Source organism: Gavialis gangeticus, unplaced genomic scaffold, assembly GCF_001723915.1.
Source record: "Gavialis gangeticus isolate Ggan-Ray unplaced genomic scaffold, GavGan_comp1, whole genome shotgun sequence".
NCBI classification, from domain to species: domain Eukaryota; kingdom Metazoa; phylum Chordata; order Crocodylia; family Gavialidae; genus Gavialis; species Gavialis gangeticus.
The window spans coordinates 15,610,729-15,626,985 of NW_017728993.1; the positions used below are offsets into that span (position 1 = coordinate 15,610,729).

Consider the following 16,257-nt stretch of genomic DNA (forward strand, 5'->3'; position numbering starts at 1 on the left):
GCCCACTCCCCTGGCCCCTCCATCGCTGTCCCACCTGGCCCCATCCCCCACCTGTCCCCTGGGCCCCCCCAATAGCTGTCCCGCCCGGCCCCAGTATCCTGGCAATTAAAAAAAAGAAAGAAAAGCACTCACCAGCAGTAGCAGCTGCCATCGGGGTCACTGGGGCCACGTGGCAGACACCCCCCAGCACAGGGCGGGGTGACAGCTGCAGCAGCCCCAGCTGCCCAACAGCACGCAGAGCCGTGCAGCACCCTGCTGATCCACGCAATGGGACAGTGGCAGTGCAGGTGCCAGGCAGCTGAGGCTGGGCCCCGCTGCCCTGTGCTGCACAGGGGGCTCTGCCATGAGGCCCCAGTGACCCCCACAGCAGCTGCTACTGCCGGTGAGTGGGGCTGGGTGGGGCAGCCATCAGGGGCTGCAGGAGCCAGTGGAGGATGGGGCTAGGTGGGGCAGGAATCTGGGGGGCTGGGGGAGCAAGCAGGAGTGGGGCATGTGGGCCCTGCGGGGGGGTAGCCCCTGAAGGGGCCATGTGGCCCTTGTTAGGGAGGCTGTAAACCCTGTTGGGGGCAGTCTGTGAGCTGTTCAGGGGGGCTGTGCTCTGCAGGGGGCGGGGTGCCCACTTATCCTGAGCAGCCCCCTGGCACAGCCCCTCCACAATCCACCCACACTTCCCCACATGCTTCTTGGCCCCCCACATCCCTCCATAGCCACCCACATTCTCCCACCCCCCCTTCCCACCTCCCTCCTGCAAACCCCACATCTTGCCAGCACACATCCTGCATGCCCAGCTGCCAGACAGGATGAGACCCGCTGACAAGAGCTGTGGCTGCAGGGGCAGTTGGTTAATGAAGGGGTCACTAACTGCTCTATGGTAAGAAAACCAAAGGCAAACAGCAAAACATAGATATTTAGAATTCATTTTATTATGATGATGGTAGGCTTCCAAATTGCTTTAACACTGTAGATATATCAATAAAACATTGTCCAACTGATCGCTGTCTTTCTGTCTCTCATTCTCTCTCTCTCTCTCTGTATACAGCAGTCTTTGGTTTTAATTGTGAAGGAACATGGATTTTGGGGTATTTTACAGAGTGACTTTGGGATTTTTTTCTCAGTGATTTTTCAGTTTTCAAATGGGGAACACCAGAATTCCTGCTAGGGAGGCCAGTGGCGGGACCCAGGCAGAAGACCCTTCTCAGAGCTGGCACCTTGGACCCATCTGGAGGTGGCCGACCTCCTGGCCAGTTGGGGCCAGGAGGACGTGCTTTGACAGTTCAAAGCAGGCCACCACACCTGGAACATCTTCCAGGCGATAGATGCCCAGACGGTTGGGCACACATGGCATCAGTGCCGCACAAAGGCAACTATGTAGCCACAGCCCGCTGGCAGCCAGCCCAGAGGGGCAGGTGCCTCTACTGGCTGTGCAGTGCCCATGTGGGTCTGGCAGGTGGCAGCAGGTCACAGCCAGGCAGCAGCCCCACTGCCAGACTGCTGCAGTGAGTAGAGGGTGCAGGGAACTCTCAGGGCTGCTTCAGCAGTCCAGCTGGCACAAGGGGTAGTGTCTGCAGGTACCAATTGGCTGGGCCCCAGGAGCTCCTGAGAGCAAACAGTTCTGAGCTACTTGACAGGGCAGATTTTTGTACTGATGGGGCCAAGACAGGGCAGCTTTTTATACTGCTGGGGACAGCACAGGTGCTGGCCCCAGGCTCTAGCTCCCCCTGGCTGCAGATCCAGGAGGAGGCAGGCAGTTATTTTCCCCCAAGTGGCACAATTTGCCCAACACCAAAGTGCATGTCTGGGCACGTGCACTGAAGCAAAAAGCCCTGGCTCAAATTTGCACCACTTCTATTTGAGCTGCTGCAAGTGCATGTGCCTGCATGTGTAGATGTGCCCCATGTGTCCTATGGAAGTCACTGCTGATGGCTTGGCTGAGCTTGCCTGGAAAGTAAAAATGACTTAGGCCTCCATTCTGAGTCTCCCTGTATGGGAAACACTGATCTAAAGTATAAGAGAAACCACTCAAAATCTCACCGCTCTATGCACTTTGCTATCCTACTAGCAATTTTTTTCTTTTTTTTACTATTTAGTACTTTACAAAACTTCAGTTTCATATCAGGCAACTTAAAGAAATGGAATTGGCCACATTGTTAAACACAGCTGCTACAATTGCAGATACAATTTTGCTTCCCCAGCATTTGCTCCTGCTGTTGATCAAGACCCAGTTTAAGTGCAAGGCACATCAGTGACTTTTTCATAAACTTTAATGGTGCAACTGCAAATCAAGCTCACTAGCTACGGCTGAAGTTATTTACTATTATCAGAAGCTAGCACAAAGTCCTGTTGAATGAACTTCTGACTTGTCATGTTGTTCCTAGTAAAATCTCCACATAAATAGCCACTTGTGAGGTTATTCCAAAGATGATGATTCATATTCTAAACATATAAATGAGTAATGAAATTGTTTGTTGAAAGCTAGCGCTAACAAAGTGACCAAAGAAATGTAGTCAGCTCAAATAGGAGGTCGCAAGAAGAGCTGCTTAATCAGCCAGACGGAAGAACTAACTCGAGTGTCCCTGTTGGTGACAGCCAAGGCCTTATCTTTAGTGAAAAAATGATCTTGGGACTTTGCCCCTTCCCACCCTCCGGGAAGCAGACGTCCAGCTTTGATGCTGTGTTTGTCCATTTTGCCCATAACCATCACTTCGCCTGTTCCCAGGGGGCATTTTCTACCTGGATGCCCTGCCTCCTGATCTGCCAAGCTGCTATCCCATTCCATATTTCAGCTGCTCTGCAACATTCATCTCTTCCATAATGCACCAACATGGCTCACACTAAGAGATGAAAACTCCTGCTACTGTCACTAAGATGTGCATACAGAGTAATTCTATATTTTCCATCCTGCCTTATTTTACCCCACTTTCTGTATTAGTGACTCCCATTTATAAGACCTTCATGTGCATCAGGATACTTCCTTCATCTTTGTACTGTGAAGTGCCTTGCAAAAAATTTGGACCCTGTAGGTGCGTCCAGACAAGTAGGAGCATGTGGCATGCAGTATCACAGACCAGTCTGCAGCACCACACACCACTGCACTGCACAGGCAGGCAGGCATCCCCCACATTGCTAATTTGCAGCACAGGGACATTTTTTAACTCTGGGAGATCCTGGTGTCAAAAAAACCCGTGCCTAAATAAAGCAGGGTGGCACACATGGTAGCAGTGCACACTGCCCAAAACTGGAGTCTGGCTGACCAGAACCATGTTCCAGCTGCTGCCCAGGCTCCCTGCTGCAGTCCCAGATGGCCCCCAGGACCCCAGGTAAGGCTGCTAAGACCAGCCCAGGTGCTGGCCCCAGCCTCCCCTACCCCACCCAGGGTAACATGCAACGCATCAGAGCACAAGTCCAGGGAAACACATTCCCACTCATGGGGATGCACCCTGTGAGGCCATTCATGAAATAGTACTAATATTTTCTTCTGACATATGTCATGACATTCCTTCTTCAAGACTATCAAGCTGCAGTCGCTACTCTTTATCAGGCTACTCTGCTGTAATGCTGCTGAACTGCCGGCCCGCTACAGAATATATCTGGACTGCTTTTGGTAGCTATTTTGGAAGGACGTCTAGTTTTGATGTGCTCCTCTGCCTCCTTTGTCTGGCTAGTTCTCCCTAGGCAACTGTAGACTACAATCTAAAGTAGTTTAAAAGGTTCTTTATCCATAAGTCTTGGAGGGGCTGGATCCACCATTATCATCTCAGATCTTGTCAGAAATTAGTTTTCTTCCTGATTTCGCAAGCTGGACTACTCCCTGCTTTACTGGACCTTGCCCTTGAGAAGGTCCAGTAAAGAAGATGATTAAGTGACTTAACTAAAGTGGGTTTGCTAAACATGGCAAGAGAGATAATGATTATAGGGACAGAGCAGATACACATTGTATCTTCCGTAGAAATGATTTGTATAGCAGACAGTCTGGAAAATGTTCAGCTGTTTCTTTAGAAAGGCGCATAAAGTGCTCTGGAGCCAGTGAGCATTTGAAGCCAAGTGTCTTTTTTTTTTTATTGCTCATCCGCAAAGGATACAGTGATTTCAAAAGGCGTACTGAAAGGATTTCATATTTTGTCAATATAAAAATCAGGATAATTAGCAACATCCACTAAATAAGCCACTGTCCCTGAAGCCTCATCAAAAGATGATCAGCCGCCTCTCATAAGAGCTCTTTGATTTTCTGAGCCAGACTCTCCCTGCATTAAATAGATGTGGCTATTTACTTGTGCCAAGGCAGGGCATACATCATTTAATATTCAGCCTTCCAAATTTCTAGGCCCTCTTGTCTGTGGCTGCAAATACTAGCAGCTTTGGCAGACTGTGGTTGGTGTCTTTCTCTAGTATATTCCTCTTTCAGGAATTCATTTCACCAGTCCTGGATATCAAAGACTTGGGTTCTTGTGATGAAGGATCACAGGTTTTCAAGAAATAATCTGTCAAGTTCAGCCAAAAAAGAAAAAAGTCCATGTAAAAACTGTCTGACTTCAAAACAAATCTCTCTTCACTGATTGGGTTCATTGCAGCTCTACTAAAGTACTCTGCTGGTTAGCCTGATTCATAGCAGCCTGCAATGTTGCTACCAGAATTAAGTCAGAGTATGGCTTGGTATTGTCTGTCTCACCGATTTTTTGGCATAAAAGGGAAAGGAGGGAGTTTGTTAGCAGGAAGTAGCCTGTTATGTTCCATTCACTTGTAACTGATTGATTTTACTCGGCTGAAGTGCCCGTGCACTTGGGTGATAGGAACAGGTATTGCATTTCTCAATAAATAGATTAAATTAACTCCACAGTTGACCCAGCAGGCCACATCTTCACATAGACTTTGGTACAGCACTGATTGGTAGCAGCTGAAGATCTGAGCTCACACTTCTACTTGATGAAATTAGACAAAAGTCACCCGGCTTCCTGCCCAACTGAGAATGGTTTGGGGAAAAAATGGAAGCAAGGAAGCACTGTCCTCATCCTGGGAAATGCAGGAAAAAATCCTAAGACACCTTTTGCTAAAACACAAGTCTAACTTGGTTTGTTTCAGTTACCTTTGAGAACTGACCTGAAGGCCAGTTTAGACTGGCTGTTAGATTATGTAAGAATTCAGAAAAAAGAATAATCAACCCTACCTAACGAGCTGATGCAAGGGATTGGTGTAAGGGATGCCCTGGCTTTGCACAGTAAGGCTCTCGGGGGGAGTCCATGTTTATTCAACTATGTTGCTAATTGCTCCAGATGATTTTAATAAGAAATGATTGGCACAACAGGGCACCTTAAGTGTGGGCTACACGGTACTTATGGGGATGGGGTAATACAGCTTGTATAATTTGGGCTGGGCTTTAAAATCAACTATAAATATCAGGGTAGACATACCTAAAATCAGACACTGCCCAAGACAGGGCTCTTGGTGGCTGGGAAGATACATGACCAGGGCAGCAAAACACCCCTTTCCAGCAGTGGGAATTCAGAGGCACTCCAGCTGAAAACTGAAGCCCCCCCGCCCTGATATAAATAACCTTAATCAGTCTGAACTCCAGCTACCACCTCTGGGGCAAAGCCTACTTGCAGGCTATAGTCCACAGTGTGTAATGACATGCTTGCATTTGAAACAAGAGAGCACTTGGACAACAGAGAGGTTTAAGGCCTTCCGAAAAAGTATTTAGCAAATATGGAGTTATCTCCTGCAATAAATATCATGTCTACTTGAATATAAAATGATGCTTTTCCCCCCAGCCAGCATGGGGGAAGCCCCTTGTCTTACATGTGCATACAAAGCAGAGTGGGGAGCAGGCAGCGGCTGCTGCTGCAGCTCCGACTCTGGCCCTGAGCCTGGATTGAGACCAGAGTCAAACCCATAGTAGCTTCCTGCTCCGCAACCCCTCCCTTCCCACCCCCTCTTACTGTCAGCCGCAGCTTGGCTCTGGCTGGAGTCTCTCCTGGGCATAGAGCACGTGGAAATGTCTTCCCCTGCCCAGCCAGTCAGGCAGGGATTGCACTTCCAAGCGCTGTGCTCCAGGCTCTGGGATGGAGCAGCCTAAGCAGCATCTGACAGCAAGGCTGGGGTGGGGTGAAGAGGCAGAGACTGGGGGGAGACAGGGAGAGGGGCAGAGGCTGTGGGGAGCTGGTGGTGGCAGGTGGGCAGGGGGAAGAAGTGAGTAGGGAAGCAGGAAAGGAGGATACCTGACCCCCTCCAGCCACTACTTTTCCTGCTCTAGCAGTGTAGGGGAGGGGAATTCAATGCAACCTTCCAATACTTAGATTATGTACTTGGAAAATTATAACAAATTTATAAACTTTCCATATATAGAATCTAATTGCTTGGGGGAGGAATCTTCTTATATTCAGCGTCATCTTATATTTGAGTAAATATGGTCATTCATGCTGGAAGCTAAAAGGGCTTTCTTCCGTTACAAATCAAGTTGGGTGTGTCATTAAAATACTGCATTATTTAATTCCACTGAAATGAACAGTAATTTATTGTTGGCTCAATCCCGCCTGGATCTGACCCAGCAAAGTATTTAATAACATGCTTAACTTTAAACACGAGTAACCCATTAACTTCTGTCGGGCCACTCATTCACTTGCTTAGAGTTAAGCGCACGCTTAAGTGTTTTCCTGGATCAGGGCCACGGTACTCAGCAGTTTGTGGGCCTGAGCCCTAATATCAGGTTTATATGCATTGTGCCATATAGAAGAGGATGATCATTTTTCCGTAGTTCGACTGTAAAAAACCCACTGCAGTAATGAAATCCGGTGACAGAAATGGAGCTAATACCACAGCAGCAGTGTTAAAATGAGTATGCAATATCTGTTTTCAGGTTACCAAGGCAGCTTTCACTCAATACAAAACTGTTTCCACTACGGAGACTGCTACAGAACAATGGAGCAGTCTGTCACCAGCGAAGCGCTGACGGGGGAATCCCATTGCTTTAATCCTCTGAGGCAGAATGGCTATCACATACTCAATGCACCTTTAGCTTCAACAGGTAATGGTTTTTCTGGCTATACAGTTACCTTTGTGGTATCATTTTTTTTTTAGGAGGAGGAAGAAGCGCCTTCTGAAAGTTACTATTACAAAAACATGTGCTGACACACTCAGTTAATGAAACTCATGTACCCTTCTCCAAATCCCATTAGGAAAGTTGTGTTCTTTTATTCTACAGTATTTGACTGACAGCCAAATTCTCCTTTCCTTGCTCCTCAAGTACCCCCACTGACTTCACTGGGACTACTCACCTCTGGAACAGCTCACAAGCAAGGAGAGGATGCTTTTGCCCCCGTCTCTCAACACACATTGTACAGACCCTTACAGCCTTTACATTATGCACGCCTGCCTTCAGGTGTGTATACAGCACTGTGCCGGGAGGACACTGATATCCAGGGGCTGTCCCCGGAAACGAATTTGCAGGATCTTTGAGGAGGCAATTGGTTTATGGGGACCCGAGAAGAAAGATATGACTTTATTTTTACCCTGAACTGATGTAGGTTGGTGGGTTGTGTGAATATTGGTTACAAAAATGAGCCAGTTCATTTTGCAGCTGTTGCAACTTTTTCCCCCCTTGATGTGCACCTCCATAATGTTCAAATGTTTAGCGGTATGTCAGAGCCAGGGCATCCTAGTGAATATACTTCCATACAGCCCCGATTGTTTTCAACGCAGGATATTTTCCTACTTTTACAAACACATTTAGAAATCAATGGAAGTAACAACAAATAACTTGCTTTGAGCAACATCAGTGAAATTGTACCTGCTGCCATATTCTACCTAGGCAGGATTCTCCCAGATCCCTTACTTGGTTTGCTTACAGCTTCAGTTCAGGAAAGCATCTGTTGGGGAGAGCACTGAAAAGATGTGCTTGATGTGCTTTCCTGAATCAGGGCACGAGTCAGGACAACAAAAATTAGAGCAGACTTTTCTGCTTGGTGTGGGTTAAAGAAGTCCCAGTCCAGGGAGCATGAGCTGTATATATGTGAATCTGGGCTGTGCGAAACAGCACCGGTTCATTTCGACTTTGGTTTCACTGTTTCGAAGGGACAGTGTTTCGTGTCGTTGTTTCAAAGCACTGTTCCGTTTGGTTTCGTCAAAACTGTTTCGCTGTTTTGACGCATTTCAACATTTCTCCCATAGGTTATAATGGGGAATCACAAAAATGCCTATACCTTTGTTATTTTGTGCCTGATTTGGATGAAAATTGCAAGGATGGTAGCTCCTTCTGAGGGCATGAAGTTTCAGAGAGAGAGGTACAGGAGTTTTTGTGAAACTGCATCTCAAACTGTTCAAAGCAAAACTAGTATCACTTAACGGCAGCAGCAGCCTGCTGTCAGCCCGCACGTGGATCCAGGGCCCGCGCTCCCCAGGTGGAATCTGGCACACCCCTGCAGCCCTCCTGAGGGGCACAGGCCCTTGGATCTGTGTGCGGGATGACAGCAGGCTGCCACTGCTAGCTGGGACCAGGGCCACCACTGGGTTCTTCCCAGCACTCGGCATGGGCTGACCCAGGCAGACTTGAGTGCTGGCGCTGGCCCCAGCCGCCAGCGGCAGCCTGCTGTCATCCGCGTGCTCTGCAGCTGGTGTGTGGAGCTTTAAAAAAAAAAAAAGGCCCACACTCACCAGCTCTGGCAGCAGAGATTGGGCCTTCTGGGTGCTTGTGACAGAGCCCCCCTGTGCAGTGGGGGGCAATGGGGATCACCCTCCCCCTCCTGCCTGGCACCCACGCAGCAGCTGCACTATGGCAGGGCACCCTGTGCTGTCCCAGAGTTGGGGCAGATCTACCTATCAGCCAGAGCTCCCAGTTTGATTCCCCAGCGCTCTGATCATTTCTCCAGCTCTTCCTGTGGGGTGCAATTCCCAAATCTGCACACAGGGTTTCAGCAGGCTGCTGCTACTGCCAGGGGAAATAGTCCAGAGCTGCTGCCATCCCCAGCTGGCAGCAGCAGCCTGCTGTCATCCTGCATCAACCGGGGGCCTGTGCCCCCCAGGAAGAGCTGGGGGTAGTGATCAGACTGCTGAGGCAAAGATTGGGGAGCTGAGGAACTGAACTGGGAACTGAGGGAATGATCATTCCCCCAGATCCCAGTTCAATTCCCCAGCCCCTAGCTTGATTCCCCAGCTCTCTGATCATCCCCCAGCTCTTCCCGGGGAGTGTGGGCCCCCGGATCTGAGTGCTGGGTTACCGCAAGCTGCCACTGCAGGCTGGGGACAATGGCAGCACCACAGTCTTCCCGGCGCTTGGCATGGTATGTGCTGAGCAGCTGCTGCTGGCCCCAGCCTAGAGCAGCAGCCTGCTGAAACCCCACGCCCCACAGGAAGAGCTGGGGGAAGCGATCAGAGAGCTGGGGAATCAAACTGGGAGCTAGATATCAATATCAGAGCAGTCCTTCCCCCCTGTCCCCACTCCCTCTCCTTAGTTTCTCTTTAGCTGCAAGCAAGCCCGGCTTTGAAACTCAAAACATTTCGAAACTTTCAAAACGTTTCAAGTGCCATTGTTTAATTTCAAAGCTGTTTTGAAGCCTTTCATTTCATTTCATTTCATTCCAATTTTGCTGTTTCGAGCTCGAGACATGTCAAAGCAGTTTTGAAATGAAACACCCATCAAAATTTTGCACAGCCCTAATGTGTATATACGTGTAGTGTTACACGCTAGAAGGTATGTGCAGCAGTAACTAGCACAAGGGAAATGGCAAACATGGAGTTTCAGCCTCAAGTTTGAATTCTTTTTGAGTTATTCATGAGTGTGATGTTACTAAAATATAATTCTTTAAAGTTAACATCAAATTTCAAGTTTAGATTGACAGATTGCAGTATTTCAAGAACAGACTAAATAAACTTTCCAAAAAAGATTGTAGGAGCAAAAGAATAATAGCATGGCAAGACACCAACTATAACAACAGTTTACTTTTTTTTCCTGTCTGGACCTAAATTATTATGAAATGTTTGTATGCAGTAATTTTATTTTTAGAATGGTTATTGAGGTATGCAAATACTTAAAGCCTGAAATAGAAATATATACGACATATAAAAATCTTATCTCATCTTTCTGCGTGTAAAATAGAACCATTCAGGTTTCCAAGATTCATCAAGGCTATGCTTTAATTTTTTTCATGGTTTTATAGCACCATTAATATTAAATGAGATCTCATCTCACAGGAATGCCAAATGTGACTGGCAAACAGCTGTTCCATGAATCACATTAACAGTCAATAAATTTTTATTTTCTGTTCAGGGCTTTGGATAGTTTACACTATCTGGAATCTAATAATGATTTCTGGGGTGTATGCTTATCTTGGTTTTTGTCCATTCCTGACTGAGTATCCACTTTGGATGTGGGCCCCATTAAATGGAAATTAAATAATATGAAGCTACAGATAATTTAACAGACTGAAAATTTAGTAACATGCTGTGAGCTTCAGTTAGACTAGACGCACAAGACTGACTAGGTAAACAATCAGGCCAGATTCTGCTATCCGCTATGAGATTTAAATTATGTACAGAGAGCAGAATTCCCCCACCTCTCAATTCAGACAAACAGGAGTAAGTCACAAGGAGCTGCCAATACACAAATGAGTGCAAAATATGGTCTCTAATATATTAAAACACCAAACTCTATAATTTAGTGATTCTCAACCAGGATTCCTAGTATCTTGAGGTGCCTTGGAATCCTTCCAAAGATACCATAGGGGTGCCATACAATGTTAGAGCACTGACAGGTGTGTAAATCTGATTCACAAGACAACCCCAGAGTTTTCACATAGATATCCATAGTGTAGAAAACAGACCACACCAGGTCAGAATTTCTCAGTTCTTTGCAACAGAAAAATTGCTCTATTATTTTTCTGTAGCCAAAAGAGAATGAAAACTAAGAGCTGCTACTTTCTGAAGGGTGCCTTGAGTCTAAAAAGGTTGAGAACCACTGCTCCATCTAATTCAATTATAAGGACTGGCTTCTACAGTCCTGACTCAGCCAAATGTATCTTTGACACCAGTGGTAATTCGCCTACATAGTACTACAGGATCGGGGTCTATTCTTATTATATTAAAAATTGGACATGGAAACTCCCATGAGGCTCTATATGACTGAGCACAATGGGGTCCCAAGCAGATAGGAAAGGACAGTCTCGGGTTTGATGGAGAAACAAAGCAGAAGAAGGGAAATAGTGGGCACGTCTACATGTGCACTTTAACGTTCAGTAGCCAATTTTACTGCGTATTAAAGAATCAAGTAAAAAACCATGCTAATGAGCAGTAAAAATAGGCTACTGCCCATTAAGCGTCACTAAAAAAAGCACGTGCTTTCACTACTGTGCATTAGGGCAGCTTAATGTACATTTATTTAGTACCTCACATAAGAGGTACTAAATTTAATGCGCAGTAGCAAAAGTGCATTAATGAACATGTAGACACACCGACTATCCTCATTTACAGACAGGGAGCCAAGGCATGGGAAGATTAAATAATTTTCTGAACACAGCACTGCTGCAAAAGATGACTAATAATTATACCAGGTGAACTGCATTGAAGAAATTCAGGTACACTCCTGCTCTGAAGAGCAGATGATAGTTTACAAAGACACAACACAGATCAGGATTTACAAGAGAAGACATAATATACAGATTGGTATATAAGCACAACAGTATTTCATAGAATAGGGGATTTTCAGACACGCTGGGCATGTCTATACGTGCTTTTATACGCGCCTAAACTTAATGCACATTTTCTTAATATACATGAAGGCAATTTAGGTGTGCATTTACATGTTCATGCACTAAGGTGCATTAACACAGCATGCAGGCCAACTCGAGACTAAGTCGACATACGTAGCGCTAATGCACCTTAGCGTGTCTACACGTGCGTCAAGGCCCCTTAGCTATTCATGTCTAAATATGATACCTGCTTTTGTAGGTATCAAATTTAGGTACGAATAGCCTAAAATTGCCAGTTTTAAAGTGCATTAAGGGCATTCACATGTAGACCTGTGTCCTTAATGCACCTTAAAAATGGTTAATGCACCTTAAATTGGCATGTGTAGACACACCTATTTTGTAGACGCTGTTGGCAGAATGCAGGCACTTGGGATAAAGGACAGAATTCTGTTTCATTGCTAAGATATGTATGTGCCAATTATGAATTTTGTAGGTATCCAGGTCACCCAACACCATTCTACTTTCTCTTGTGTAACAGCCCAAATTGTCCTCACACTCCTAGATTCCTTACCCAGGAATATTTTTGCTCTACATCCTTGATTGTTCACATTGCACATCTTGGAAGTGATTTAATAATCAAAATGTAACTTCATTTATGCTCTGTTGCAATTCATCTTTGCCATGGACAGATAGAAACCCTGTGTAAATCCCTAAATGTCATACTATTAAAAAAAATCACAAGTAGCAATTGGGGTGTCCATCTTTTGCCCATTATCCTAGTGTCACCTCTGTATGACATGAGAAAAATTGGGTTCTGGGCATCCCCCCAACCTCAGAAGGCTTTGAGCTTTGTTCTCCTACATCACAGAAACAGTGCCCTAGTCACCAAGTCACGGGCAAGATAGGGCTAAGCATGTCTTCCTTTATGATTGATCTGTCTTTTACTTGTGAGGCTAGACACCCCGGACAAGTAGCAGATGTACAGATGAGGAACGCTGTGGGTCACGGAGGAAGGCATTGCTCTGGCCTGGGTTTTGGACCCTGTTCCCAAAGCTGTTTATATAGTTTTACCCAATGGCTCATTAATGCCAAATGTATCACCTACACCAGGGGTGGCCAATATGTCAAATGGCATGAGCAGCGTTCATGCACATGTGCATGTATGTGTGGCAGATTGGGGCAGAGACAAGGAGAACAGTGGCAGATAGGGCAGGGAGCACAGGGCAGGGACCAGAAAGCAGAGCAGGCAGGGGATGGGGATCAGCATGGCACTCAGGAAGCCTGCAGGACTTAGCTTGACTGGTTGGCCCACGCTGACCTACACTGATGGGTATCTGTAGGCATGTCACTGTAAATCATGGTTCTACACTGGACGCCAGTCTTGTTACCTGGGACAGGATCTATTGAAGTGCATCAGTGCAATGCAGTGCAGTCAAAGGGGACAGGCAGTGCACGAGCTAAATGGAAACAACTATATTACTACTCATTAGTTTGTCCACTGCACCCTTCTGTGTAAGCTGGGGATGTGGGCAGAGGTGGCACAGAAGTAGTGTATCTTCAGAAGAGATTTGACAGTAGAGGCAGCAAGTCATAAGGGAAGGGAGACTCATGACAGAAGGCTGGAGACTTCTGAACATTGTACATGCATGGATTTTCTTTTTCTAAAGGAAAGCCAGAGCCTTGAGGGTGCCGGCTTATATCGCTCCACCAGGCTTTCACTTCTTCTCTCTCCAAATACAGGTGCACACATCTTCCTGCTAGGAACTCTGAGTCATATCTCCAAGGAGGCCTTTCTTGCATATAGCCCTATAGCTAACCACTGGGTCACTTTTAGCTGGAGGAGGTGGATGGTGCTGTCAGCCATGTCTGCCCCAAGCTTGCCTCTGGGTTCCCATAAATGTTCCTGATGCAGTGCCAGGTAGTAGGGGTACCTGCCACACCTTTGCCAGGCACCGTAAGGATCAGTGTGCATTATGAAGTCAATGAGAGTCCTACCTAGTGAAGAACGAGAACCAGACTCAAGCCTAATGCAGAGGTGTGCTGGGAGCAGTGGGGGAGAGACAGTAGAAGAGCATCAGCAGGGGAATGGCAGCTCCACAAGCAATCCTGGCCATGTGAGGACTAAGGACAGTATGCTCCGTACCACTCCTTTGGAAAGAAACACCATGTATACTTGGGTCTCTTTTTATGCGAGGGTTGCATTCCAAAAAAACCTCGCGTAAAGTGAATTTGCATAAAGCGACTCTATTATTACGTGTAATTAATAGCCTCACTCAGGCCATTCCCTGACACCCTGCTTCCCTTCCCCGGGTGCCTCTCCACCCCAGCAGGCATGACCTGGCATGGCTGGGAACAGCAGGGCTGTGTGGAGAGGCTACTAGCTCCATGCTGCAAACAGCTGCACACACAGTGGGCATGTCACCAGGGCAGCGTGGGGCAAGCACCTTCTCAACACGTCCCCACTGTCCCCAGCTGCGCCGGGTCACACCCACTGGGCTGGAGAGGCACCCAGGGGACAGAAGTGTGCATGGCAGTGGGGAGTCGGCCCCGCTGTCCGTCAACAAGCCGCCCGAGGCTCTGTCCTGCTCCCCGCTGGAGCCCTGCAGCTGCACGCTGTGGCCCCGCGGTCTGCCCACTGCTGTCCCAGCCCTGCCCAGCTCCCTCCCTACAGGGGCATCAATCCTCCTATTCCGCCCGACTTACATGCTGGAGCTACTCTCAAGGCTACTTGGGGCCACGTGCATGTAGTGTACATGCACGTGGCACCCCCTGTCTCACCGCCTTCTTTCCACTCCCTCCCATCCCTGCAGGCTGGAACTCGGCCCGCCTGCAGGGAGCTCATTGCCAGCAGACAAATGAGGTCTGGGATTTTTCCCTGCACAAAGCAAATTTATGGTCTCAACAAGGTCCTCGGATATAAGCAAATTCACACAAAATGAATTCACATAAAGAGAGACCTGAGTGTATTCTCAGGGGCCTGATGCCCAGAGCCTTAAGAGCACAGGGGAAAAAGGGGAATGTATTGGTATCCGTCTATCACCTCTGCAATGGAAAAGTGTATAATACAAGAGTCCTGAACCACTCCCCGACTAGGATACTGGCCCAGTCATCATTTTGACATTTCTCCAGAGGGCTATCCTGCTGTGCTCAGGCGAGGACCAAAGCCATCTCATTGAAAATAAAATTTGGCTCACACTAGGGTACCCTTATAGAGCAGTGAACAGGATACTTGTACAAAGACAAACTGTAAGGTTAGTTTATGCAAGAGGGAAGGATTCTTCTGGGTGTTAGCTTTTATTGGACCAACTGCTTGGATAGGATAGACATAGGCAAGTTTTTGGGTACCACAGTACCCCTTCCTGAGGCCTCAAGGAGGTTGCTGTGATAACTGAAAGCTTGCCTGTGTCTATCCCACCCATGCAGTTGGGTCAGTAAAAGATAGTATCACCCATAAGAATTCTTGTCTCACATATTTCCCAGACCATCATGGTAACAATAGCACCTCAACACTACCAAGGTTAGTTGATGTATTTCCTAAGTAAGACTTTCAGGTTGAATTTTTGATTCATGTGATGCTTTATTATGTAGCCCTAGGGCTCAGATTTTGACTTGATCGTACTGCCCTGTAGTGCTAATTTATGCTCCTACCCTTTTCAGGCTACGATGCCATTTCTGAAGCACAATGCGTGTCTGAAGAAGGAGTCAACAGCGGACCAGAAGAAAATGGATTTTTCCCAAACGGTGCCTTTGATCATTGTCTGAATCATATTCCTTCCATCTATACAGATACCTAAGAGCAGATGTATTCTGTCTTTCCTGTATTCTACCTATGCCTGTATATGTATTAACAAAATGTTGTTCAAGTACTTTTATTTAGTCTGTATCCTTATATGCGCTCATTTAAACAAACACCTCACATTTACCAACCCATTTTATACATGAATATTCTGTATGAGGTAATTATTGGAACCTGTTCCCTTGCTGTGGCACTTTGAAAGTCATGCTTTACGAGAATGAGGAGCATTTGAGACAGCTTGTTTTGTAAGTTCTCCTAGAAAAATGTAAATGTAAGTTATATAATAAACTTGTAAAGATTTTTTTTCCCTGAAAAGTATGTTTTCCATTTGAAAATGTTGGTCCCTTTAAATCAGTTTTCAGTGAAATCATTGGACATTTTTTGACCACAAGGGCTTTTTTTTTTTTTTTTTTTGTAATTGCAGACCTCATGTATATAAACATCTTCATTTGCTCAGCTGGTTTTATATTTTCAGTTTTACAAGAAAGCATTAAAAAACTGGAACCAAGTATCCTGTCGTTTCTTACCTTCCTGAGTCCATGTGCTCGATGCTCATACTTTATTCTATAATCCCGTCAGTGATTGAAGCCTAACAATGGTGCTGAAATAGTTGCAAAGTTCAAGCAGCCAAGGTGGATGCTGGAAATACTGAGCAGCTGGCAATGGGCAGATATGCAGATACAGGGTCAAAACGTGGCTCTGTACAACGATGAATCTCAGACAGCGCTAGCAGTGTATGTACAGCAGGATGGGCTGCAAAACACACCTAAAGACGGGGCTGCTTGCCTA

The 16,257-nt window shown here is 46.5% G+C and overlaps 1 protein-coding gene across 2 annotated transcripts in view; it reads left to right on the forward strand.

Moving 5' to 3' along the window:
* GLIS1 (GLIS family zinc finger 1) overlaps positions 1-15,976 on the forward strand; it is a 219,988-nt gene extending 204,012 nt beyond the window's left edge. For both annotated transcript variants that reach the window (XM_019501277.1, XM_019501278.1), the window contains exons 8-9: positions 6,851-7,018; positions 15,330-15,976. In XM_019501277.1, coding sequence (XP_019356822.1) covers positions 6,851-7,018; positions 15,330-15,466 — 305 coding nt within the window. In that variant the 3' untranslated portion in view covers positions 15,467-15,976. The remainder of the gene's footprint in view (positions 1-6,850; positions 7,019-15,329) is intronic.
* The last annotated feature ends 281 nt before the right edge of the window (positions 15,977-16,257 follow it).